Here is a 27,099-nt window from a genome sequence, read left to right on the forward strand (position 1 = left end):
GCTCCTGGGGAGGGTCTGTGGCTAGATTTACTGCCCTGGAGGCTATTAAAGATAAACCTGCTAGGCCAAGGTCAAAGCTGCCCTGGGGCAGAGACCCCACCTGGGATGAGGATCAGCCACTGGCTGCCCAGAGAACTGGATTCCTCTGGGAAGGCTGGGTTTAAGGGGATGGTCACAGGAGCCTGCTCCCTGGTGGATATTAGAATTGTTATGACCTCAGGATTCATTCCTTCTTCTTAGATGGTTGGTTAGGTCCAACATGGAACTCTTGATTTCAGTCCCCAAATTCACTTTCCTGTCATATTCCTCATCTCAGTACTGGCACCACCATCTACCCAATTGTTTAAATCAGAAAGCTGGACATGATCTTCGATTCAGCCTTTTCCTTACCCTTTCATATCCCCTCTCTCTGCTGCTACCACAATAATCCATTACCACTGACATTAGCTTGTCCAGGGAGGGCTCCCTGGAGGGGTGGGAAGCCATCAGGCCAGAGGCCAGGCATCAGGAGCCTCTTCACTGGTCTCTCTTTTTCTTTCAGCACCACCCCCAGCTCAGTCTATACATTACCCAGCAACCAGTACACCCTCCCTGTAATTCTTGGGCAAAGCACCCCAGTTACTTCCTTCAGAGAACTTTTTTGGCACAAGTTATATTTTTATTTTGTCATTGTTTCCTTTATTGTCTATCTGCCCAGTTAGATTGTAGCACCATAGAGCAGGGAATTTTGTCTGTTAAGTGCATCATTGTTATCCTTCCTACCTAGCACAGTGCCTGGCATACAGTAGATGATAGTTTTTCAATGAATGGCATTAGGCCAAAGAGTTTAGATTTGAATCAAAAGCAATGAGGAGTTATCACACATTTTCAAAAAAATTTCACACATTTAATGAAAACATAAGGATACATTAGGGGGAATAATGGAAGCAGAAGGATGAACATTAATTAGAATCCTTACTACCAGCTTCCCAGTTGATGGGGCCTAAGGTAATGGCATAAAGTTCAAGAGGAAGGGATGGAATCCCAGAGAGGGCTTAAAGGAGGAAGTTCTATCTTCATGAATATGTTGGGAAGAAGAGTTGTTGCTTATAAGTCTGGTGAACCAGAACAATAACATTACTTCATCTCTTTAAAAAAGATTGGTGTGACAAGGAAAACCTCAGATTTGAGCGAAAGATGAATTAAATTTCTAGACATATAGAGTTTGAAATGACTGTAAATATTTCCCATGGGCCACTGAAAACAGTCAAATTGGGAAACTTCTTTGACAATTTGATCAGCCATGAAATAATCATGGATTTATTATTCTTGATTTTCTTATTTATAAAATCAAGGGATTGAAATAAATTCTATAATTCTTGCAAAAAAGAGTTAAAGCTTTAAAATTCTAAATCCTGTTAAACAAACTTTCAGGACACAGCTAAATAATTTTGAGCCATAGTTTAGTTACATCAGACATGATCGTTGGTAGGTATTCCATTATGCAAAGATTTTGTGATATGTGTACCTGTCATTACTGATTTAATTTCTACTTCAGTGTATTTTTTCATATTTTCCAAATTTCCTATGGTAGTATGAGGTATTTTTATAAATCAGGAAAAAATAGGACACTTTTTTTAAACAAAAAAATAAAGATTGACTGTGTTAACTTCTGAATGAATATCTTCAGGGTAAGCACTTGCCTTCATGCACCAAACATATGTAAGCACAGAAGTTACTAAATATTCCCAGAAATCACTGGAAATTTCCCTCCAAGAAGGACACACATGTTGATGTTTCTTGGAATTCCCTGCAGCTGGTTTCCCTCCTCTGGTTTCAGACTGCTTTAGTCCCAAAAATCACTAGGATAAAATTATACAATAAGCCCATTGTTCCAATACTTCTCCCTGAAGGCAAAATTCAGGGATTTGTCCTTTATTTGTTGTTACAGCCCCAGAACTATTAGCTATTCTTCTCGATGTGGTTTTGATCTCTTAGGGGACTGTCACATCCAAAGTGTCTTTTAAGGGTTTGTTTCACTGTGTTAGGACTTCCATTTCAGCAGCAATCAGCTTGGGGAGGGGAAGGGGGGAATGAATAGTGAATGCCAAATTCAGAGTTCTCTATTAGACTGAATAAGATGAAGTGGCTAGGAAAGAACAATCTGGAAATAGTGACATGAGGAACAGTGCAAAAAACCTGGGTATGTTTCACCAGGAGGTGAAGGTACTATGTTAGGGCTTCATAGCAAGAGGGATTCAATTTACTTACAGAACCAATGTATTATGATAAGAGGGAGAAAGAGGTCAACTTGATATATAGAGGACTTTTAATCAGTTAGAGTTATTGGGAAATGGAGCATACTGCTTCATGAGACATAAGCTGTTTATCCATGGGGATTTTCAAGAAGATTCTGGGAGACTACTCCTTGGGAATGATACCAGGTAGGTGTTGGGGGTGGCCTTGGTGGGCTATGTGTTTGATAGAGTATTGGACTTGGTTATCTCTAAGATCCTATCAAACTCAAAACCAATGAGTCCATGAATAATTAATTAATTAATTGGCCTATAAACTGATATTGATTCCACAGATGATAAATACTGGTCTTTCAATCACAGAATCTGAGCTGTTTCAGAGGTATACTTCTTTGATGTCTTCAACTGCATTTAAACCTCAGTTTTCCATAATATAGTCATATTAAAGACTCTTTAATAGTCAGGATAAGCTAGGTTATGTTACACTAACAAGCACCCCCCAAATCTCAGTAGCTTAAAATAACAGGTCTATTTCTCACTCAGGCTACATGGCCATGGTGGACTGACTGCTGTATCATATTTGTCCTCACTCCAAGACCCAGGCTGACAGAGCATCTACTAACTGGGAAATGCTGGTTACCATGGCAAGGGGAAAGAAGAATTTCAGCTTGAAAGTGATGCAGGTAACTTCTGATCACATTTCACTGGCCAAAGCAAAATCATGATCACACCTAAAATCAGGTAGGAAACAAAATGCATATATGGGCAAATATTACAAATTATTTATAATATAAAAAGTATGTAATTTATAATTTCAAAAAACTTAGATGTGAATAGAACTTGTGACATGCTTCACTGGGCTTGGTAACAGCTCATTCTTTTTTTTCTTAAGTAGTTTCTACATTATTGCAGTTAGTAGACAAAACGCTATAGGCCTCAGAATACAATGTAATCCTAACTCAATGGTTAAGGCTAGGAAAAGGAAACTTCTGAGATGCAAACTAACAAGAATCCATGTATCATGGGTAGGAGTTGTTGTCTAATACAAAGCTTGGCAACAAATATGGACTCCAAGTGTGTGGAGATATTCTTGGGGCAGCTGGGTGGAGTCACCAGTGGTGAGGCTCCTGAGCCTGTTGTCATTGGTCAGGAGCCTCACTCTTCTGCTCCTGAGTGCCATTGGTAATAGTAATTACAAATACTGTAATTTTATGAGACACACTGGCCAAAGCAATGGTATTTATACTCTGTTCTGGGGACTGATGTTGGTTTATAAGCAAGTCTTCATCAGCCTAGAGAAAATGAGGAAAATAAGGAATATCTACTCAGTGCAATGTACTGAATGCTTATTTTCCCCAAATTCACATGTTGAAATCCTGATCCCAATGTGGTGGTATTTGAAAGTGGTAGTTTTGAGAGGTGACTAAGTCATGAGTGTGGAGCTCTCATTAACGTGATCAGCGAAGAGGCCAGAAAGCTAGGTAGCTCTCTTTCTACCATGTGAGGACACAGCAAAGAGTGCACTTACCAAGAAGTCAGACATCCAGCCTCCAGAACTATGAGAAATAAATGTTTGTTATTTAAGCCACTCAGTCTATGGTAATTTATTGTGGCTGCCCAAACAGACTAAGACAGTGAGGTTTTCATAATTCTGTGTTCAATTCAAAAGGTGGTAGTTTATTTTGAAATTGTGTCCTTACTATTTTTGAGAGAAAAGAAAGTTTTTTGGTAAACTAAAAATACACTGAAATGCAGTTTGTCACCTGTTAGATTTGCAAAAATTGGAAAGGTTAAACAGTATATGCCTTTGGTGAGGCTGTGGAGAAACAAAACACTTGTATATGTTACAGGTGGGAATGCAAAACAATATTGCTCATATGAGACGTACTTTGGCAATATGTACTAAAAAAATTACATACATATTTAAACTTTGACCCAGTCATTCCACTATTAGAAGTATATCCCAAAGTCATCCTGGCAAAAATATGAAAAGATGTATGAACAGAGCTGTTACTTGCTGCAGTGCTGTAATAGAAAAACACTGGATATACTCATTTTGTAGTGGACTGTTGATTAAGATATGGCCCGTTCACACAAAGAAAGCTGTAAAGAGAAATGAGAAATAACAATGTGCTGCTATGGAGTGATTTCTAAGATGTGTATCTGTCAGTTGAAATCAAACATGAAGAAAATTGTGTGGCTGCAATATAATGAGTCATAAGAAATACATACTTGGTCATTCAGACAGACAAATATGTATTTCCCAAGTGTATTTGTTTTTCATTCCCACGCAGTTCCTGAAGACACTACAGAGTCTTAAAGGTGAAATAGGTGTCTTATAATGTTAATGAGAGACTTTTGGACCCCTACCCAAGGGCAAGGGCTGGAGGCTGAATCTGCCAATGGTCAGTAATTTAGTCAATCATGACTACATAATGAAGCCCTCGCAAAAACTACTGTGAAGAGCTTATCACTCTCTGCTCTCTTGGATCCTGCTTCTCAGTCGGGGAGAGCTTCTATGTTTGGGGAAGCAGAACACCTCCAATGTGCCACTAGAGCCAGGCCCCAAGCTCCACCAGGATAAAGGCTGCTTTATTTGAGACTCCCCCTATGTATCTCTTCATCTGGTTGTTAACCTGTATCCTTTATGGTATCCTTTATTAAACTGGGAAACATAAGTGTTTTCCTGAGTTCTGTGAGCTGCTCTAGCAAATTAATCGAACCTAACAGGGAGGTGGTTGGAACCTCCGATCTGTAGCCAGTAGGTCAGAAGCACAGGTAACTGGGGCTTGTGACCAGTGTCTGAGTGGGGGTAGAGGGCAGTCTTGTTAGACGGAGCCCTTAATCTGGGAATCTGGTTCTGTCTCTGGGTGGATAGCATCGGAATTGAGTTGAGTTCTCGGACACCCTTTTGGTGTTCAAGAATTGCTTGGTGTTATGTGTGGGAAGACCCCCTACTACATACTTGCACACACTGGAATTGGGTCTGGGAACCCAAACGGAGTTATGCTACCATTACTGCTGTGTGTAATATTGTTATTGTTGTTGTATATGAAAGAACATATTGCAGTTGTTTGCTACTACTTATCTAAGAAAGCTGAAGGGAGAGAGAATAAATTCATAGATTTATGATTATGTTTTAAAAAATAAGACTAAATCAAAATCTTAGAAAAAAATCAGCCCTTGAAAGGGGGAGGGAAGAAAGATGATAGAGAGGATGGAGATAGTACCTACATTCCTCTTTATATTTATATGTTTTTGTGAATTTTGCATAATTATGAAATAAAGTTTAAAAAAATCCCTAAAATTGGAAGTGTTAGGCAGAAAGGTAGACATAAGCAGGTAGAGAGAAAATAAAGCCCATGGAGCCCACTAAAAAGGACTCAAAGAATTAACCAGATAAAACCAGAAAAGTCTTTTCTCTAGCCAGAAAGGACTCATGGTGTTAGTTGAAGTTTCAAAGACTAGAAGTTGCTTGGAATGTCCAAACACTCCCCAGATAAAGAAAATATCAGACGACAGGCACAGAAATCAGAGCACAGCCCATCATCCATTTCACCAATTAGACCAGGCCTCCAAGGCCAAAGATTGTCAATCAAGGAGTTCTCTGCCCTTCCAAAAACTCCATAAAAAGAAGCTTCACAGTAAGAAGTTGCCTTTGTCTGCCTTGATTCTGGCCCTCTCCTCCTTTGGTGTGTATTTAAATAAAATTTCCAGTCTGCTTCACTACCGTGTCTCTGCCTTTCAATTCTTTTTTTTTTTTTTTTTTTTTTTTTGTGAGGGCATCTCTCATATTTATTGATCAAATGGTTGTTAACGACAATAAAATTCTGTATAGGGGAGTCAATGCTCAATGCACAATCATTATTCCACCCCAAGCCTAATTTTTGTCAGTCTCCAATCTTCTGAGGCATAACAAACAAGTTTTTACATGTAGAACAAATTCTTACATAATGAATAAGTTACATAGTGAACAGTACAAGGGCAGTCATCACAGAAACTTTCGGTTTTGCTCATGCATTATGAACTCTAAACAGTCAGTTCAAATATGAATACTCATTTGGTTTTTATACTTGATTTATATGTGGATACCACATTTCTCTCTTTATTATTATTATTTTTAATAAAATGCTGAAGTGGTAGGTAGATACAAGATAAAGGTAGAAAACATAGTTTAGTGTTGTAAGAGAGCACATGTAGATGATCAGGTGTGTGCCTGTAGACTATGTGTTAATCCAAGCTAGACCAGGGCAATAAAACATCCACATATGCAGAAGATTTCTCTCAGAACGGGGGGGTGAGGTTCTAAGCCTCACCTCTGTTGATCCCCAATTTCTCACCTGATGGCCCCCCTGCGACTGTGCCTGTCTTAGGTTGTTCCTCCCTTGAGGAATCTTACCCGTCTCTGGCTAACCAGTCATCTTCCGGGGCCATACAAGGAAATGTGAAGTTGGTAAGTGAGAGAGAAGCCTTATTGTTTGAAAAAGTTAGCTTTTTACTTCTTTGCATATTTATGCCCTGTGGCTTCTATGCCCAGCATTTGTCTTGAGGTATCTTTACCACTTGGAAGAATTATGATACTCGGTAAATTTGATATGAGGCACGAATTCTATTTAAGGGTTGTAATTAGGAAGGAAGAATAAAAGCTATAGAAGTAGCAGGCGGAAGAAAACATGGGAAGATTGATTATTTCTTTGATATATCTTCTTGTAGAGTAACTTCAGCATGTATAGGTTTTAAGCTACTACTTAAATTGCACACACACATTAACATAATAGGAGTATAGTTACATAACCAAAGCATATCTGTAATTACCAGCCATCTGCAGTGAAAACAAGAAAACCAGTTAGGCACCTTAGGCATTTGTGAAAACTTATCTATGATATGGTGGATATTGTCCAAATGAACTTGAACAGTCTGAGAGAAATCAGACAAATTAAAACAACCCATTCCTGGGGACTGTTCACATGCCATATGTTCTTTTAACAATAAATAGTTTGTAGTTGTAAGACTTTGGAGCGCTACAATTTGCACTTCTCCTAATTCTTGGTTGAGTTCCAACAGTATAGATCCAGTCCAATTTTGTTGTTTTACTGTATGCACAGGCCAGCTTAGATATCTCCTTCCTCATTCCCATGGCAGGTCCAGGAACTGGTGGGATGAGTGCATCTACAGCTGTAGCAGTGCGTGGATCTTTGTTGGGGTTTTTTGATGATCATCTTCTGGCATGAGTCTTCCAGAGGGTGCAGATGTTGGAAGTTCTTTTTCATATCGTATCTTAGTTCATTTTCGGGGTAGCCCAATTAGGCTTTGATCCTCTGTATAAACACAAACAGACCCTTTGCCTACACTTTTATATGCCCTTTATACCCTTGTGTAGAACTCGTTGGAGGTTACCACACAGGAACTGCCCTTTTTTTTTTTTTTTTTTTTTTTGCTATCACGAATCTATACTTACATGACGAATATTATGTTTACTAGGCTCTCCCCTATACCAGGTCTCCCCTATAAACCCCTTTACAGTCACTGTCCATCAGCATAGCAAAATGTTGTAGAATCACTACTTGCCTTCTCTGTGTTGTACAGCCCTCCCCTTTCTCCCACCCCCCATGCATGCTAATCTTAATACCCCCCTTTTTATCCCCCCCTTATCCCTCCCTACCCACCCATCCTCCCCAGTCCCTTTCCCTTTGGTACCTGTTAGTCCATTCTTGAGTTCTGTGATTCTGCTGCTGTTTTGTTCCTTCAGTTTTTCCTTTGTTCTTATATTCCACAGATAAGTGAAATCATTTGGTATTTCTCTTTCTCCGCTTGGCTTGTTTCACTGAGCATAATACCCTCCAGCTCCATCCATGTTGCTGCAAATGATTGGATTTGCCCTTTTCTTATAGCTGAGTAGTATTCCATTGTGTATATGTACCACATCTTCTTTATCCATTCATCTATTGATGGACATTTAGGTTGCTTCCAATTCTTGGCTATTGTAAATAGTGCTGCAATAAACATAGGGGTGCATCTGTCTTTCTAAAACTTGATTGCTGCATTCTTAGGGTAAATTCCTAGGAGTGGAATTCCTGGGTCAAATGGTAAGTCTGTTTTGAGCATTTTGATGTACCTCCATACTGCTTTCCACAATGGTTGAACTAACTTACATTCCCACCAGCAGTGTAGGAGGGTTCCCCTTTCTCCACAGCCTCGCCAACATTTGTTGTTGTTTGTCTTTTGGATGGCAGCCATCCTTACTGGTGTGAGGTGATACCTCATTGTAGTTTTAATTTGCATTTCTCTGATAATTAGCGATGTGGAGCATCTTTTCATGTGTCTGTTGGCCATCTGTATTTCTTTTTTGGAGAACTGTCTGTTCAGTTCCTCTGCCCATTTTTTAATTGGGTTATTTGTTTTTTGTTTGTTGAGGCGTGAGAGCTCCTTATATATTCTGGACGTCAAGCCTTTATCGGATGTGTCATTTTCAAATATATTCTCCCATACTGTAGGGATCCTTCTTGTTCTATTGATGGTGTCTTTTGCTGTACAGAAGCTTTTCAGCTTAATATAGTCCCACTTAGTCATTTTTGCTGTTGTTTTCCTTGCCCGGGGAGATATGTTCAAGAAGAGGTCACTCATGTTTATGTCTAAGAGGTTTTCGCCTATGTTTTCTTCCAAGAGTTTAATGGTTTCATGGCTTACATTCAGGTCTTTGATCCATTTTGAGTTTACTTTTGTATATGGGGTTAGACAATGGTCCAGTTTCATTCTCCTACATGTAGCTGTCCAGTTTTGCCAGCACCACCTGTTGAAGAGACTGTCATTTCGCCATTGTATGTCCATGGCTCCTTTATCAAATATTAATTGACCATATATGTTTGGGTTAATGTCTGGATTCTCTAGTCTGTTCCATTGGTCTGCGGCTCTGCTCTTGTGCCAGTACCAAATTGTCTTGATTACTATGGCTTTATAGTAGAGCTTGAAGTTGGGGAGTGAGATCCCCCCTACTTTATTCTTCTTTCTCAGGATTGCTTTGGCTATTCGGGGTCTTTGGTGTTTCCATATGAATTTTTGAATTATTTGTTCCAGTTCATTGAAGAATGTTGCTGGTAGTTTCATAGGGATTGCATCAAATCTGTATATTGCTTTGGGCAGGATGGCCATTTTAACGATATTAATTCTTCCTAGCCACGAGCATGGGATGAGTTTCCATCTGTTAGTGTCCCCTTTAATTTCTCTTAAGAGTGACTTGTAGTTTTCAGAGTATAAGTCTTTCACTTCTTTGGTTAGGTTTATTCCTAGGTATTTTATTTTTTTTGATGCAATTGTGAATGGAGTTGTTTTCCTGATTTCTCTCTCTGTTGGTTCATTGTTAGTATATAGGAAAGCCACAGATTTCTGTGTGTTGATTTTGTATCCTGCAACTTTGCTGTATTCCGATATCAGTTCTAGTAGTTTTGGGGTGGAGTCTTTAGGGTTTTTTATGTACAGTATCATGTCATCTGCAAATAGTGACAGTTTAACTTCTTCTTTACCAATCTGGATTCCTTGTATTTCTTTATTTTGTCTGATTGCCGTGGCTAGGACCTCCAGTACTATGTTAAATAACAGTGGAGAGAGTGGGCATCCCTGTCTAGTTCCCGATCTCAGAGGAAATGCTTTCAGCTTCTCGCTGTTCAATATAATGTTGGCTGTGGGTTTATCATAGATGGCCTTTATTATGTTGAGGTACTTGCCCTCTATTCCCATTTTGCTGAGAGTTTTTAACATGAATGGATGTTGAACTTTGTCAAATGCTTTTTCAGCATCTATGGAGATGATCATGTGGTTTTTGTCTTTCTTTTTGTTGATGTGGTGGATGATGTTGATGGACTTTCGAATGTTGTACCATCCTTGCATCCCTGGAATGAATCCCACTTGGTCATGGTGTATGATCCTTTTGATGTATTTTTGAATTCGGTTTGCTAATATTTTGTTGAGTATTTTTGCATCTACGTTCATCAGGGATATTGGTCTGTAGTTTTCTTTTTTGGTGGGGTCTTTGCCTGGTTTTGGTATTAGGGTGATGTTAGCTTCATAGAATGAGTTTGGGAGTATCCCCTCCTCCTCTATTTTTTGGAAAACTTTAAGGAGAATGGGTATTATGTCTTCCCTGTATGTCTGATAAAATTCCGAGGTAAATCCATCTGGCCCGGGGGTTTTGTTCTTTGGTAGTTTTTTGATTACCTCTTCAATTTCGTTGCTGGTAATTGGTCTGTTTAGATTTTCTGTTTCTTCCTGGGTCAATCTTGGAAGGTTATATTTTTCTAGGAAGTTGTCCATTTCTCCTAGGTTTCCCAGCTTGTTAGCATATAGGTTTTCATAGTATTCTCCAATAATTCTTTGCATTTCCGTGGGGTCCGTCGTGATTTTTCCTTTCTCGTTTCTGATACTGTTGATTTGTGTTGACTCTCTTTTCTTCTTAATAAGTCTGGCTAGAGGCTTATCTATTTTGTTAATTTTCTCGAAGAACCAGCTCTTGGTTTCATTGATTTTTGCTATTGTTTTATTCTTCTCAATTTTATTTATTTCTTCTCTGATCTTTATTATGTCCCTCCTTCTGCTGACCTTAGGCCTCATCTGTTCTTCTTTTTCCAATTTCGATAATTGTGACATTAGACCGTTCATTTGGGATTGCTCTTCCTTTTTTAAATATGCTTGGATTGCTATATACTTTCCTCTTAAGACTGCTTTTGCTGTGTCCCACAGAAGTTGGGGCTTAGTGTTGTTGTTGTCATTTGTTTCCATATATTGCTGGATCTCCATTTTGATTTGGTCATTGATCCATTGATTATTTAGGAGTGTGTTGTTAAGCCTCCATGTGTTTGTGAGCCTCTTTGCTTTCTTTGTACAGTTTATTTCTAGTTTTATGCCTTTGTGGTCTGAAAAGTTGGTTGGTAGGATTTCAATCTTTTGGAATTTTCTGAGGCTCTTTTTGTGGCCTAGTATGTGGTCTATTCTGGAGAATGTTCCATGTGCACTTGAGAAGAATGTATATCCCGCTGCTTTTGGATGTAGAGTTCTATAGATGTCTATTAGGTCCATCTGCTCTACTGTGTTGTTCAGTGCTTCTGTGTCCTTACTTATTTTCTGCCCAGTGGATCTATCCTTTGGGGTGAGTGGTGTGTTGAAGTCTCCTAGAATGAATGCATTGCAGTCTATATCCCCCTTTAGTTCTGTTAGTATTTGTTTCACATATGCTGGTGCTCCTGTGTTGGGTGCATATATATTTAGAATGGTTATATCCTCTTGTTTGACTGAGCCCTTTATCATTATGTAGTGTCCTTCTTTATCTCTTGTTACTTTCTTTGTTTTGAAGTCTATTTTGTCTGATATTAGTACTGCAACCCCTGCTTTCTTCTCACTGTTGTTTGCTTGAAATATGTTTTTCCATCCCTTGACTTTTAGTCTGTACATGTCTTTGGGTTTGAGGTGAGTTTCTTGTAAGCAGCATATAGATGGGTCTTGCTTTTTTATCCATTCTGTTACTCTGTGTCTTTTGATTGGTGCATTCAACCCATTAACATTTAGGGTGACTATTGAAAGATATGTACTTATTGCCATTGCAGGCTTTAAATTCGTGGTTACCAAAGGTTCAAGGTTAGCCTCTTTAGTATCTTACTGCCTAACTTAGCTTGCTTATTGAGCTGTTATATACACTGTCTGGAGATTCTTTTCTTCTCTCCCTTCTTGTTCCTCCTCCTCGATTCTTCATATGTTGGGTGTTTTGTGCTGTGCTCTTTCTAGGAGTGCTCCCATCTAGAGCAGTCCCTGTAAGATGTTCTGTAGAGGTGGTTTGTGGAAAGCAAATTCCCTCAGCTTTTGTTTGTCTGGGAATTGTTTAATCCCACCGTCATATTTGAATGATAGTCGTGCTGGATACAGTATCCTTGGTTCAAGGCCCTTCTGTTTCATTGTATTAAATATATCATGCCATTCTCTTCTGGCCTGTAGGGTTTCTGTTGAGAAATCTGACGTTAGCCTGATGGGTTTCCCTTTATAGGTGACCTTTTTCTCTCTAGCTGCCTTTAACACTCTTTCCTTGTCCTTGATCTTTGCCATTTTAATTATTATGTGTCTTGGTGTTGCCCTTCTTGGATCCTTTCTGTTGGGGGTTCTGTGTATTTCCGTGGTCTGTTTGATTACTTCCTCCCCCAGTGTGGGGAAGTTTTCAGCAATTATTTCTTCTAAGATACTTTCCATCTCTTTGCCTCTCTCTTCTTCTTCTGGGACCCCTATAATACGGATATTGCTCCTTTTAGATTGGTCACACAGTTCTCTTAATATTGTTTCATTCCTGGAGATCCTTTTGTCTCTATGTCAGCTTCTATGCGTTCGTGTTCTCTGATTTCAATTCCATCAATGGCCTCTTGCATTCTATCCATTCTGCTTATAAACCCTTCCAGAGTTTGTTTCATTTCTGCGATCTCCTTTCTGGCATCTGTGATCTCTTTCCGGACTTCATCCCATTTTTCTTGCGTGTTTCTCTGCATCTCTGTCAGCATGTTTATGATTATTTTGAATTCTTTGTCAGGAAGACTGGTTAGGTCTGTCTCCTTCTCTTGTGTTGTCTCTGTGATCTTTGTCTGCCTGTAGCTTTGCCTTTTCATGGTGATAGGAATAGTCTGCAGAACTGGGACGAGTGACGGCTGGAAGGACTTCCTTTCTTGTTGGTTTGTGGCCCTCCTCTCCTGGGAGAACAGCGGCCTCTAGTGGCTTGTGCTGCGCAGCTGCGCGCAGACAGGGTTTCTGCTTCCTGCCCGGCTGCTATGGAGTTAATCTCCGCTGTTGCTGTGGGCGTGGCCTGGCTCGGGCAGCTACTCCAAAATGGTGGAGTCGCGTTGGAGCAGGAGCTGCTGGGAGGCTATTTATCTCCGTAAGGGGCCTGCCTGCTCCCTGCAGCCCAGGTGTTAGGGTGCCCAGAGATCCCGGATTCCCTACCTCTGGATTAAGTGGCCCGCCCTGCCCCTTTAAGACTTCCAAAAAGCACCCGCCAAAACAAAACAACGACCACAAAAAAAAACAAGAAAAAAAAATTTTTTTAATTAAAAAAAAAAAAAAAAATTTTAATTAAAAAAAAAAAGGTGGTCGTTCGTTTTTCTTTATTCTCCGGTGCCAGCCTCAGGCCTCTGCTCACCGGTCTTTCTGCCCTGTTTCCCTAATATTGGGGTCCCTGTCCCTTTAAGACTTCCAAAAAGCGCTCGCCAAAACAAAGCAGCAAAAAAGCAAAAAAAAAAAAATGGTCGCGCGCTTTTCTTATGTCCTCTGTCGCCCAGCCTCCAGTGCCTGCTCACTGTTCTTGCTGCCCTGTTTTCCCAGTATCGAGGGCCCTGCACTCTGGCCCGGATGGCTGGGGCTGGGTGTTCGGCAGCCCTGGGCTCCGTCTCCCTCCCGCTCTGCCTGCTCTTCTCCCGCCGGGAGCTGGGGGGAGGGGCGCTCGGCTCCCGCGGGGCCGGGGCTTGTATCTTACCCCCTTCGCGAGGCGCTGGGTTCTCTCAGGTGCGGATGTGGTCTGGATATTGTCCTGTGTCCTCTGGTCTTTATTCTAGGAAGGGTTGTCTTTGTTATATTTTCATAGATATATGTTGTTTTGGGAGGAGATTTCCGCTGCTCTACTCACGCCGCCATCTTCCGCCCCCTCCTCAATTCTTTATTGTAGCAGGAACAAGGACCGAGGAGAATAAACTCAACCTGTAACAGAAGCAAAATGAAACAATAAGTCCGAATCTATATTGAATAGATGGAGTAACCACACAGAGAAGAACTACTTCAATTGCTTTTAAAACACAGAAATCTCACTATAAAATTCCTTGAGGAGTATACCCTAAGGACAAAAAAAGTTACAAACTCTTTTCTGTAATGATACTGCTGCCAGTAGCATCAGCATTGTTCTAAGACTTTTTTTGTGTGTTTTGTGGGATAAAAGCAACTGAGTAGTTTTGTTGGGAATCAAGTTTGTGCTGTGGAAGCAAAGAGATACAAATTTAAGAACAATACAGTTAATTAATTAGCTTAAATTCTGAATTTGAATTGGAAGTACTACTAGAACTCATATCATATTTTATCCTAAAAATGAAAAAAGCATTTTCCATCTCTATCTACTGAAAAAAATCCAGAAACAAGGACACAGAATGAAGGAATTTCCAGATTATGGTCTCTAGTTACCACTTTCCACTAAAAGAAACCAGAGCTTCCTCAGAAAATTGGCTAATTCCAGATTAGAGACAAAAAAAATATTATTTGAGCCTGAAACATTGTGTCATTCAAGAAAGCAAGAATGTTATGGGGGAATGCTTGAGTCATACAAAAAGCCTGGACAATGGGGATGGAGGGTGAGGAAAAAAAGGCTCAGCAGCCAAGTTGAAGAGTCTCTACCTAGAGACAGAGGATTCTTTGGACATTAAGAATTCCAACTGCAGTTGACTGAAATACATCAAATATGCTTAAATTCATAAGCTCATAAAGACTCATATGTCCTAAATCCACAAGAGACACCTTTGCAGAACTTGCTATTTTGAAAGCTTTCAGATAAAAGGGAGCAAACAGATTTATCTTTCTTCTATGAATGTACTCAGGTAACCAAATAGTTGATGGTAGGAAGTTTTTCTTTATGAAAGTATTCCAGTTAATACATGAAGAAGAAATAATTGAATTAGAATGTTATCAATATTTTGCAACCTCTAATGCATTATTGGAGGTAGGCAATGATCATCAGTGGCTGCCAACACACAAAAAGAAGAGATGTCTAGACATTTATGCCTCATGCAGAAGTATACATCCAACCTACAAAGTATGCCTCCTGCCAAAAAATGTTTTGACCCTGAATCTTTTCAGTGATACTCTGAATAAGAGACGTTTGGCAATGTCTGGAGATACTTTTGGTTGTCACACATGGGAGAGAGAGTGTTCCTAGCATCTACTGGTTAGAGGCCAGGGTTGCTGCTGACCCTCCTATACCATACAGGACAATTCCCTACAATGAAGAATTATTTGTCCCCAAATGTCAATAGTGCTGAACTTGAATAATGCCACTTTAGATCAGATAATCAGTTTATATACAATTATATATAGTGGACAGAGAAACATGTCAAATGACATCATAGGGACACAATCAATAAAATCCAGATCATGGGAAACTATACAAGACAATCAAATTGGTTTCTTCAATAAATAACTTGCAAAGGAGAGAGAGATATACGGGGAAACCATTAAACTAAAAGAGACCTATGTAACAGATCAATCGATCCTGATTCAAACAAACTGAAATAAATAAGTACAAACCTTTGAATAGTAACTGAATATTTGACAATACTAAGGAATTATCTTTTTAGGTGTTACAATGTTACTATGGTTATGTTTAAAAGAGAGTACTTATCTTTTAGAGTGGTATTTATCTTTTGGAGATGTATACTGAAATATTTACAGATGAAATATTATGGTCTGAGATGTCCTTCAAAATAATTTGAGATGGATATGGGTGGATGGATGTGTGTGTAGATGAAATTAGATTGGCTGTAAGTTAATAATTATTGAATTGGGTAGATAGGTACAGGAAGGTTCACTCTGGTATGTTAAAATTGTGCACAAAAAAAGTTAAAAGACTTTAATCATTTATTGTATAAATTGGTGGTAATAACAGTTGAGATTTTTAAAAAATATGTCATTTACTTTGAAATAGAACAGTGGCATCTTTTTCTCAGCTATCTATTAGTGCACAAAAATTATTCCAAAATTTTGCAGGTTCAAACTGCAATCTCATACAGTTTCTGAGTGTCAGGAATCTGACAGCCTCTCAGGCAGATGGTTCTGACTCAGTACCTCACAAACTGCAGTCAAGATAGTGGCTGGGCCACAGTCACCTGAAGGCTTGAATGTACTTGAATGATCCTCTTTCAAGATGGCTCACTTACAAGGCTGTTGGCGGGAGACCTCAGTTCATTGTTATGATGCCTCTCTCCAGGGCTGCTAGAGTGTCCTAATGGCATGGCAGCTAGATACTGTCACAGCAAGCAATCCAAGAGAAAGAATAAGCAGGAGCCTGCAATGCCTTTTGTGACCTGGTCTTAGAAGTTGTACTATCACTTCTGCCATATTTTATTCATTAGAAATGAGTCATTAAGTCCAATCCATACTCATGGGATGGGAATTAGGATCCACCTATAAAAGGGCGTTTTAAAGAATTGGTGGATATTCTTAACCACCACAGTTGATATCCTTTTTTTTTCCTTTTGGTTTTACTGATCTATGACACCTGAAGTGAAAGAAATTGTAGTCTCAGAAATTTATCCTAGTATAAAAAAGACTGCACAGTCTATTTTCAATATATTGAGGGGCTGCTGCTACATTTCACTCCTGAGGTTAAGATGCCACCTTCCTCATCAGGAGAATTGATCTAAATGGAACTCTAATTATATGTAATAGTAAATTATTTTTAAAGGTGAAAATGATATATTGAAACAATTTGAAAGAAACACAGAAGGATAAAGATTTTTAGTTAGGAAAGTACTGAAGGGTAGGATAACTTCTGAAGGATAAATTTATTTGCAGTATCACTAAAAATTCTCAATGCGCTTAAAGAAGAGCAAATGTATAGGATTTTTATAAGCAAATGACAAAAGCCAACTCTTAGCTTCTCATCTCCCAAATATCCCCAGGCTCATTATAGTCAGAAACATCCACAGTAGGCTAGATATAATCCTGTGATTTTCTTTATAGGAAATCATATCTTGTGCAAAACGCTTGATACAAACTAAACAAGGACACTGCTTCCTCTCCACCTCCGAAGCATTCACTCTGGCTTTGTAACAACTCTCAGATGTGCTGTAGGTTCCTTTTTGCATGTCTTTCTCCTCTATCATATCAGAGACTCTCGAAAAGTAGTAGTTTCCTGGACACAGGCTACATGATCACCTGAGGTGCTTATTTAAAGACACACTTCTAGAGCCAAACCCACACCTATCAAATCGGAAAATCACAGATTGTGGCCCAGGAATGTACATCTTTAGTAAGATCCCCCCAGGTGACTTTTTTTTGCTTGATAAAGCTCAAAAACCACTGGATTAGGTGTGAACATCCTGAGAACAAGGTCTGAGTCTTACTCATCTCTACATTCTTAGTCTCTCACTCTGTACCCTTATACTTTTCCTGGCTTGGCCAACCCTAACACTCTAGTATGCGTTAGATAAGCGTGTATGAAATTGAACTGAGTTGGGAAAGTACTGTGAAGCTTTAACTCCACAAAGTCGTGAAGAGATTCTATGTGCAAAGACTCTTTGGCCCTGTATGAGTCTGGTGAGGTGGTAATGTGATGTCTTTGCCTGTCTACCATCTGTTATGTCTTATGGCAATATCACTTTAGTTTTCTTTAGGGGAGCCACTCTTCTTTCATGCTCCATTCTTACAATTTGAGAGGCTCTGATACTACTTCCTCTACAGAGAAAATGAGCATGTTTCCCAGGTCTGGCCAATCAGAGTACATATTCCCCCAGACTACTTTGATTGGTTCAAAATGGGTAAGTGACCCAATAAAACTCTATTCGAGATTTGCCGTTAGGAAAGAGGTGGCTTCTTCATGCTGGGTTTACCAAGCTTGTGGAACCTGAGTCTGGATTTTCTAATGACCTATCTTTGCCTCCACCTAATCTACTTTCTGTTTTAATAGATTTATCTATTTTTGACCCTTCGTATAAATAGAATCATACAATATGTGGATTTTGTTTTTCCTTTGGTGGATGGCTTCTGTCATTTAGCATAGTGTTTTCATGGTTCATCCATGTGGTAGAATATATCAGTGCTTCATTCATTTTTTGTTTTGTTTTGTTTTTTTCAATTTCCTCTATTTTTAATATAGTGCAGTGGGGTGGTACATTTGTTATAATTGATGATCATAGTTTACAGTAGGGTTCGCTGTTTGTGTTTTACAGTTCTATGGGTTTTGACAAATGTATAATATCATATATCCACTATTATAGTATCATACAGAATAGTTTCTGCTGCCTTAAATATCCCATGTGTTCCAGCTATTCAATTCTCCTCCTGAACTCATTTCTCAGTGCTCCCTGACCAGGCCTGGTGACCACTGGTCTTTTTACTGCCTGCATAGTTTTGCCTTTTCTAGAATGTCATACAGTTGGAATCACACAGTATCTAACCTTTTCAGATTGGCTTCTTTCATTCAGTAATAAGTGATTTTAAGCTTTCCCCATGTCTTTTTGTGGCTTGACAGCTCATTTCCTTTTAATATTGAATTACGTTGCATGTCTGGATGTACCTCTGTGATTATATCCATTCACTTATTGAAGGACATCTTGGGTTGCTTCTAATTTTTGGCAATTATGAGTAAAACTGCTATAAACATTCATCTGCAGGTTTTTGTGCAGACGTAAGTTTTCAACTCATTTGGATAAATACAAATGTAATTGTAGTTATGCAATTGCTGAATCTTATGGTAAGATGATGTTTGGCTTTGTAAGAAACTGCCAAACTGTCTTCCAAAGTGGATGTATGTTTTGACTCATCAGCAGTGAAGAAGACTACCTGTCACTCCACATCCTTGCTTCATTCCTTTTTATTGCTGAATAATGTCCCACTGAAAGGGTACGCTTCACTTTGTTTATCCACTCATCAGTTAATGGACATCTGGGTACCCCTTGACTTTTAATGGATCAGTAAATTCCTTTTTATAGTTAAGCATTTTTGAAACAATGAAAAGTTGTAACAGATGGTTCTGAATCAAATATTGGAACATGTGACTTGATGAGTAATGAGTATGATTTGGTGGAGACAGTGAATAAATATGGGAACTCAAGACAGTCCTGGAAAATCAAGAATGTAACATTTATGTGACAATGTCACATTTGTTTATTAGGCTTCAATTTATCTTTGAGGTTTCAAAATGATAAATCATAATGTTTTATATATGATGGTTTCAAGTTTGGCCATTGGTGCCTAAAAAATTGTGTTTTGAGTGTTTATTACCAGCTGGTCATCCACTTCTCTTATTTTCACAGTCAGTGAAGATGGTTTATGGTTGTCTGTAAAGCAAGACTCAATTCCTCACCTGCCCTTCTCTTTAAGGCTCTGAAACAAGCACCCAAATGTTTTCAGATTTTAGAAGTGTTTTTACTGCTAATAATTATGGGAAAACAGAGTAAATACCACAATCAATGGTTCTCCAAGAATCATAAGAAATCTATAAAAAGTATTGGTTATGGTTCTCTCTGGTCATCATCTAAATATAAATGGAACTGAGGCTGCTGTCTTCTACCTCAGTATCCCAACCTTCCCTTGGGAAGGGGAATCTGTTTGTCATAAAGGGGCTGGACTGTATGACCTGTGAGTTTCTTGGAACTCTGACAGTCTGTAATCTCCGTCAACTCCTCAGCTAACACTATTCACAATACATTTAGCTAATAAGGTATAGAAAAAGGAGCATAGACTTTGGAAACCAGATAGAGCTGGGTTTGAAACTCAGTGTATTATTTTCCATAGCTGTGTAACAAATGACCACAAACTTAGTGGCTTGAACACATACTAATTATCTCAAAGTTTCTGTGGGTGAAGTCAGGCATGGTTTAGCTGGGTTCTGTGCTTCAGGGCCTTACAAGGTTAGAATCAAGGTGTCAGTCAGGACTGGGTTCTCACCTGGAAACTCAACTTTTAAGTAGTTACTCTACTTGGATGCGTAGGTTTATGCATTTCATCAAATTTGGGGATTTTTGCTCACATTTTCTTCAAATATCCTTTCTGCCTCTTTCTTTGTCTGCTCTTTCTGGAACTTCCATTATGTATGTGTTGATACACTTGAAAGCATCCCATATGTAATTTTTTATTTTTAAAGCTTCTCAAGTATGGTCCATAAGCCAGAAGTACAAACACCACCTTGAAGTTGCTAGAAACGTTAAATTCTTAGGTCCTACCTAAAATATATTGAAGAAACTGTGGGGATGAGTCCCAGAAATCTGTTTTTACAAGCCCTCCAGGCAATTTTGATGCATACTAAAGTTTGAGAACCAGTTTTGAGTTTATTGACTTAGGCTAGCCATAAGTCTTGTAATTAATTGATTCAGTAATTAATTCTAGTCACACTTATTGAACTCCTACTGGGTGCTAAGCACTGGTGGATACAATGATAAGACACTATTCCTGCTTTAAGTGATATGACATAGTTCTTGTACTTACTGGATCACAAGATGTTATTAGAAAGGCTGCCACATAAGTAGGTTATAAGAGGATATGTATGCAAAAATGTAGTTGTGAGTAGTTATTTTGAGAGCCCAGAGGAAGAGCAGTGGATACAAAATTCATCCTAAAACTTCTGCAGTAAAAGCATCAGTTCCAGGCTGAAGTGAGAAAAATTCCATAGAACCTTATGGTTTGAACAAAGGTGATGATGAGATAGCAGTGTGGGTAGAAGTGTGGGCAACTTTCTCTATGGACTGGGAAGAATCCACTCCTACCATGGTCCCCAAATCCAATGCCCCACTGCTGGCCAAGTACACTTTTATCCTTATTAAAATGGATGTATTTGTGGAAGTGACTTTAAGGCAAGGCATATGTCATTTATCATTTAGTATGAAAGAAGAATTCATGAGCAGATTAACAAATTTGTAATGGGCAATTTCAAATGCAAACAAAAGTAGAAAGAATTGTATCAAACTCCTATGTACTTATAGTCCAACTTTTGGCTAGTTTTGAGGTAGAGGACCAAATACGATCAGGTATGTAAAGCAGTTAGCATAGAGCCTTACTTTCAGTAATGGCTTGTGCACCAGTCAGGATTTGATCAAAAAAGCAGAACCACTAGGGGTTTACTATAGGGATTTGACCTTATGCAAATGTTGGAGCTGGTTTCATAGTCTGTGTGAGGCTGTTGTCTTTGTGCCTGGTGGTAGAGCCCCAAATCAGCAGGATATGCTAAAAGCTGCATCAGTTTCTTACTGCCTCCAATTCTCCAGCTTCAGTGATGTGAGTGACCAGCAGAAGGCTGCGTCCTTCATGGTGGAAGTAAATGCACAGCTGGCCCAGCAGCTGGAGTTCCTAAAGTTGGCTCAGGTGGAGCTGGAGGAGATTCGGGCCTGGCTGCTGCCCCATGCCAATAAGGTCAGCAGAAGGTAAGTATGTGAGCTGCCCTGAAGTGACCTTTCATACATAAAAAATGTGGCTGTGACTTCCCTTTTGCCTTCCAAGTCTCATACAAGATTTTTCTTATGGCTTGCTGGCCCAGATTTATATAGGGAAGGGGATTCAGGGATATGTAGCTTTGTCATCTATTACTAGGTAACAACCAACCTCCAAACCCATAGCTTAAAATACTAACAGTCATTTCATTTAGCTCGGGAATATGCAATTTGGGCCAGGCTCAGTGAGGACAGCTCATCTGTGCTCCATATGGTGTAAGCTAGGGCGTCTCCAGACTGGTCGGAGGCTGGCTGGGGACTGGAATCATCTGAAGACTTGCTCACGGTCATGTCTGTCTGGCATGGCAGCTTCATTATACCCAGACTTATTGGTGGTTCAGGGTTCCAAAGATATGTGACCTGAGAGAGAAGAGAAAGAGAGAGGGAGAGGCAGATGGAATTTCTATTCAGGTTCTGCCATTTATTAACTACTTTAAATAGGTCATTTATTCTCTCTGAATCTCAGTTACTAAATTGTAAAAATTAGGACTTATTTTGGGGTTGTTCAGAATAGCCTGAAGCAATAATTTTAGTGAAAATAGCTTGTTTGGGAGTTAATCCCAGGATCTATCAAAATGGAACTGGGAAGGAAACAGGAGGTAAGGAAGCCTTTAAAAGTACTTAATCAAGCAAGTTACCAGTGTAGGCAACTAGAGCTTAAAACCTCTGGGGAGCCCTAGAAAACAATGTAGAGTCTATGTCTCAGACCTATCTGAACCAAGGGTTGAGGGAGCTGGGGTATATACACATCAAGTCCCATCAGTCATTGGTTGAGGACTCTGGGGGGCATTAATTCCCAGCACCTTTGGCCTTCTGAGTTCCACGAAGGCAGGAGAAACACTTAGACAAAGAGATATAGGTGCTATTGGAGAAAAATTAAACAGGTTTGCACTGAAAATAGTATGAGCTGAAGGGATATGAGCAGGGCACTGACAGAGTTTGCTACAGATGATAGTAGTTGCTTTTCAAAGTGGTTGAGTAATTAAAGTAAGATGATATACAAAAATCTACTCCTGGTGCAGTGGCTTCTCTCTTTGCTTTGGCATTCCCCCTGGTGGGATTCATGGGAGGCCCTCAGAGATTCTGGAGCTTTCAACACTCCCCGTATCACCACTGCCAGCTTCCTAAAAGGCAGTCTCAAGGAATGGCAGTAATATACATGGATTACCCACCTCTCTGAATGGATTTCAGGGCCCATTCTACCTACACCTCTATAACCTGCTACCCTATAGGAGCTCAGATCTCCCCTCTTGGTTCCTCATAACTGAGTCTTACCTACGTAAGGCGAGTTACCTTCCTTAATCATACTACAAACTCCATCCCTTCCAGAACCCCCTAACCTCAGCAATGTGTTTTGGAACTCATAATCTGGTGAAGTCCAAGAACGGCTGCAAATCCATGTTATTACTGATGATATTATGCTCCTGAGTTTGTAGTCATTTGATAGTTAACATCTTTGAATGTTTTTGAGCAGAGTGACATAATCCAATCTTAAGGAAGATTTTGGTGTGCAGGATTGTAAGAGGACAGGAAATAAAGAAAAACAGTGTGTGCCTTAAGTTATTACAACTCCCCATTTTGAAACATGTCAGAAGGGAGAACCCCACTTGGCATGAAGCGCGGTGAATGTAAATGAAGAGAAGGGTGTGAAAGAGGCAAAGCTTGGCGTCTCATAACATAAGCAATGGCTTGGTATCTCGGAAGACTCGGGTTCTAGCGCACCGTGCCACCTCCAGCTTTGCAATGATCCTGGAGTCTTTCCCAATGTATAAGGCGGGAATGCCAGTACCTCCAAGGGTTACAAGTGGGGAGCGAGGGGATAGCGCCAGCAGCGCTCTCAGCACGGTGTCTGCAACAGGGTAAGCGCGCCAATCCCGTTTTGTCTTTCAACAAGAAAAAGGAGGGGGAGATAATACCATCCACATTTCAGGGGTTGCCGTAAGTAGTGAAGTTAAATAGCGGATAAGTAGTAGGACCCAGAACCAGCTCGTCGCCTCCCCTTCCCCCCACGCCGGGAGCGACCCCACGAAGATGCTGGAGAAGACAGGCTGCAGAGCCTTGGCTCGCAGGGTGCCCCACAACGCGCTCCCTCCCGTGGCGCGCTGTTGCCGGGGCCCGCGCACTACCCAGCTCCAGAGCGGCCCAATGGCGGCGTGGCCCAGACACCGCCCAGCCCCAGCGCGGCCCAATGGCAGCGCGGCAGGGCACCGCCCTGTTCCTGTGCGGGCCAATAGCGGCGTGGCCACGCGCGGGGGCCGCCCCAAGCCGGGCGCGGAGGCGGGGAGGTGACCGCTGGCTCCGCCCCGCTCCCCTCTGACCCGGTGTCTCGTCTCTCCGTCTTCCTGTTCCAAACCACGTGGACGCGCCGGGGGCTGCGGGGCTGAGGGAGGGAACTTGGGTGGCCACCGCCACTGTCGCCTCCGCTGCTCGGGTCGCGACCCTTAACGCCCGTTCGAAGTCGCCGCGTCCTGGTGGCCCGCGCCTTTGCGGAGCGCGCGCACATGGCGACCCAGGCACACTCCCTCAGCTTCACGGGCTGCAACTTCTTGCGCCAACGTCTCGTCCTGTCCACCCTGAGCGGACGGCCTGTCAAAATCCGAAAGATTCGGGCCAGAGACGACAACCCTGGCCTTCGAGGTAACTCGCGGCGGGCGGTGCGCGGCATGCGGGGTGGTGGTGGGGACCGAGGGGAGACGGAACTGCTGCCCCGGGGGCTGGCGCGCGGGGAGCGTCCTCATTCCGCGGAGCGTTGGGTAGGGCGAGAGGCCTGTCGCCCCCACCTCCGAACTAGCGCGAAGCTCAAGGGAGACGGGGTCCGGCCCCGGGGGAGGTGTGCTCACGTGCGCGTAGCGCTCGGCGTCTCCGGGACGCTGGTAGTAAACAGCTGCACGTTTTCCAGCGTTGCGTGTTGCAGTATATCCCAGGCGTCGCCCCTCGTTTGCCTTCAGTCCCTCTTGCCCTCCCCATAAACCGCTCAAAGGAGAAAAACAGTTTGTTGGACCTAAATGTGTTGAATGGACAGATGTAAAGATGGAGAAGATTTGGAGAGAAAAGTACCACTGGTTGGTTCCGTGCCCTGTCCCAAAACAGGTCTCAGAAACAGCTGCCGCCTTGGACACAGCCTGTCCATGTCGCCATGATTTCTTGGCTGCTCTCAAGCCTTTCTCCTTGGGTGTGGATTAAATAATATTTAAAAACTCTGTTTGTTGTTCAGCAGTGACTGTGATTGAAGTGCGTAGGACAGGAGCTTTGAGAGAAATTTTTACAGTTATGGGCCTAATTGCCTTGACTTTAGTAGAGGGTTGGTGACAAGCGCTAAACTACAGGTTTCCAAGCCCCCTTTCGCCCTACAAAGATGGATAGATTAAAAATAGGCCCCATTTAAACCCATATCGAGTTAAATGGTGCCGAATTTTAACTGACCCCCTGCATTTAAAGCTCCTGTATAGTTATCCCAAATTGGGAGACCCAGTTAAAGAAAAAAAGGAAAAACCTATCTGCAAATTGAAGGAGAGGGTTTGTGGTTGGTCCTGGAAGCTTTCTTGGTTGTGTGGAAATGTTTAATTTTGCACTGGCTCATTGCAGTAGGCGGCCAGTCCATTTCATCATCTGAATGTATTTTCTGGACAGTTATTGATTTCTGCCTCTTTTCAGTGGTGATTGGTTGCACATAAGGGGAAAATGCCGTGTCATTGATGGGGATAGAAAGTTAGGAAGGAAAGAACCAGAAGCCCCTCCATACTGTGGTGAGGAATCTGGTGACCAGGAAGGACTTGTGTTGGTACCTGATTCTGGTCCTTGTTCTACTGGGCAGAAACACTGGGGAAGCTAAGGAGGGACCTCTAGAGTGGTTTATGCCAGATGCTCTTCCCCTCAACATCTCTTGCTATTATTTTGAGTCTGCTTGGGCAGAGCAGTTACTTGATGGCTCTACTCTGTGGCATTCGCAGCCAGCTCTCCCTCACTCCAGGTGAGCCTAGAGAACTTGCACTAGCTGGATATGGTAAGAAGACAGGCTTTTTCTATGAACGCTGGACATAGCTTTTTTTTTTTCTTTCTCTCTAGAGGAATAAATGTGGTTTAGTCTGGAGACCTGAGATTTCTCAGGGAAATCAGTACAATTTAGTGTTTGTCTCCTGACAGGTGTCCTCCGAACTAATATTTAATGTTCAAAGTATGCATCATCCCTCTCTCCCCCCTTCAATGCCACAGATGCAAACTCCTATTTCTTGCAACAGGACTTTGCCACTTGGCACTTGTCTGAAAGGATGCCAGACCCTGGTACCTGGAGGAGGTAGTACTTGTTGGCAGATATGCTATTTTATGGTAAACACTGTGTAGAACATTATTTGTCTTACCTTATTAATATACCAGGGAAAAAATGAGGCGCCTAATTTAGATCTCTTTGAGCTGGCTTCAAGGCCTCAGAAATCTTATTGATGTTTGTTTAATTTCTTATAGAGGGAACTGAGATATGCATATATGCATGCATTCATAAATATACATGTATACATGCATGTATGTATATATGCATATATACATGCACGCATGCACATAAATACATACACCTCTGACACATGATGCGTAGTCACAGTCAAGCGAGTCCTTAGTAGCTAGATGAGATGCAGCCAGTGGGCCTTGTCAGGCATCTTCTATTCCTTTCTGACTATCCCTGACTCAGATTCTGAGAGTTGGAAAAAACTCAGTGCATATTCAGTTTCAGTAAAGTCTTCAGCTCAAGTGTAAGAATTCACATCTCTTGAAGGTGCTTGCTTCAACATCCCTCCTGGCGTGGGCTTTGGAGGGTGGTGGCAAAGGCTTTCTGCTTCAGGGGCAGTCATTCAGAAAAGGTTTATTGAGCCCCTTAAAGGTCTATTGAGTATGTGCAAATCTTTGTGGGGATATAAAGGTGAGAAGCTGGTTGCCTCACTCTCAAGTAGTTTTCTAAGAAGGAAGAGCTTGAAGGAGTAGCTTGAGTAACTTGCTGTAAGAAGAGCTGAATGTTTTAGAGGGACTCAGCAGAATTAGAGCAGAGAGTTCCACAGGGAAAATGAAGGAAGGTTTTATGGATCTGCTTCTGATCTGGACAGATAGGATTGAGATAGTGACTGCAGGATTCATTGTTGGTGAAAGAAACAGCTTTTAAGCCAAAAGTTATTTTCTTTATTATTTTGAGGTAAAGTCCTTAATTTGTCATGGTCTTAGTAGCTTGATGGCTAAGAGCCTGGGCTCAGAGTTAGACCTTGATTTGAGTTCTTGTTCTGCTTTGCTATTAGCTCTTTAACATTGAGCAACATATCTGAGCCTCAGTTTTTTCATCTGTAAAGTTAGGCCAGTACTACTGACTTCACAGAGTCATTGTGAATATTAAATGAAACAATATTTCAAAGTACACTGAACAGTGTCTGGCATGTAGGAAGAATGGCTGTTAGCTTGTTGTTTTATTATTATGCAACTTCTTTGGGTATAGTTCTGCCCTCTAGCATCTGAAATCTGTTCCTGCTTTCTATGTGGAAACTTTTCAAATATATAAAGAGAATTATTCCTTTTCTTTGTCTTATCTTTTCAGTCTACAGGTTTTCTTTTAGGTGATAGCTTCCAAATATTTGTGTGTTATATGTACAATGTAGTGGTTTTCAACCAGAGGTACTTTTGTTCCCCAG

At 40.9% G+C, this 27,099-nt stretch overlaps 1 protein-coding gene across 5 annotated transcripts in view; it reads left to right on the top strand.

The window, feature by feature from the left end:
* The first annotated feature begins 23,748 nt into the window (after positions 1-23,748).
* Positions 23,749-27,099, top strand: part of RCL1 (RNA terminal phosphate cyclase like 1) — a 76,046-nt gene continuing 72,695 nt past the window's right edge. For 2 of the 5 annotated variants that reach the window (XM_036928389.2, XM_036928388.2), the window contains exon 1: positions 23,751-24,073. In XM_036928389.2, coding sequence (XP_036784284.1) covers positions 23,938-24,073 — 136 coding nt within the window. In that variant the 5' untranslated portion in view covers positions 23,751-23,937. Of the gene's footprint in view, positions 24,074-27,099 lie in introns of all 5 variants that reach the window. The other 3 variants (XM_057498641.1, XM_057498639.1, XM_036928387.2) reach the window with 3 other exon arrangements.

This window comes from Manis pentadactyla, chromosome 3 (assembly GCF_030020395.1).
Source record: "Manis pentadactyla isolate mManPen7 chromosome 3, mManPen7.hap1, whole genome shotgun sequence".
Lineage (NCBI taxonomy): Eukaryota > Metazoa > Chordata > Mammalia > Pholidota > Manidae > Manis > Manis pentadactyla.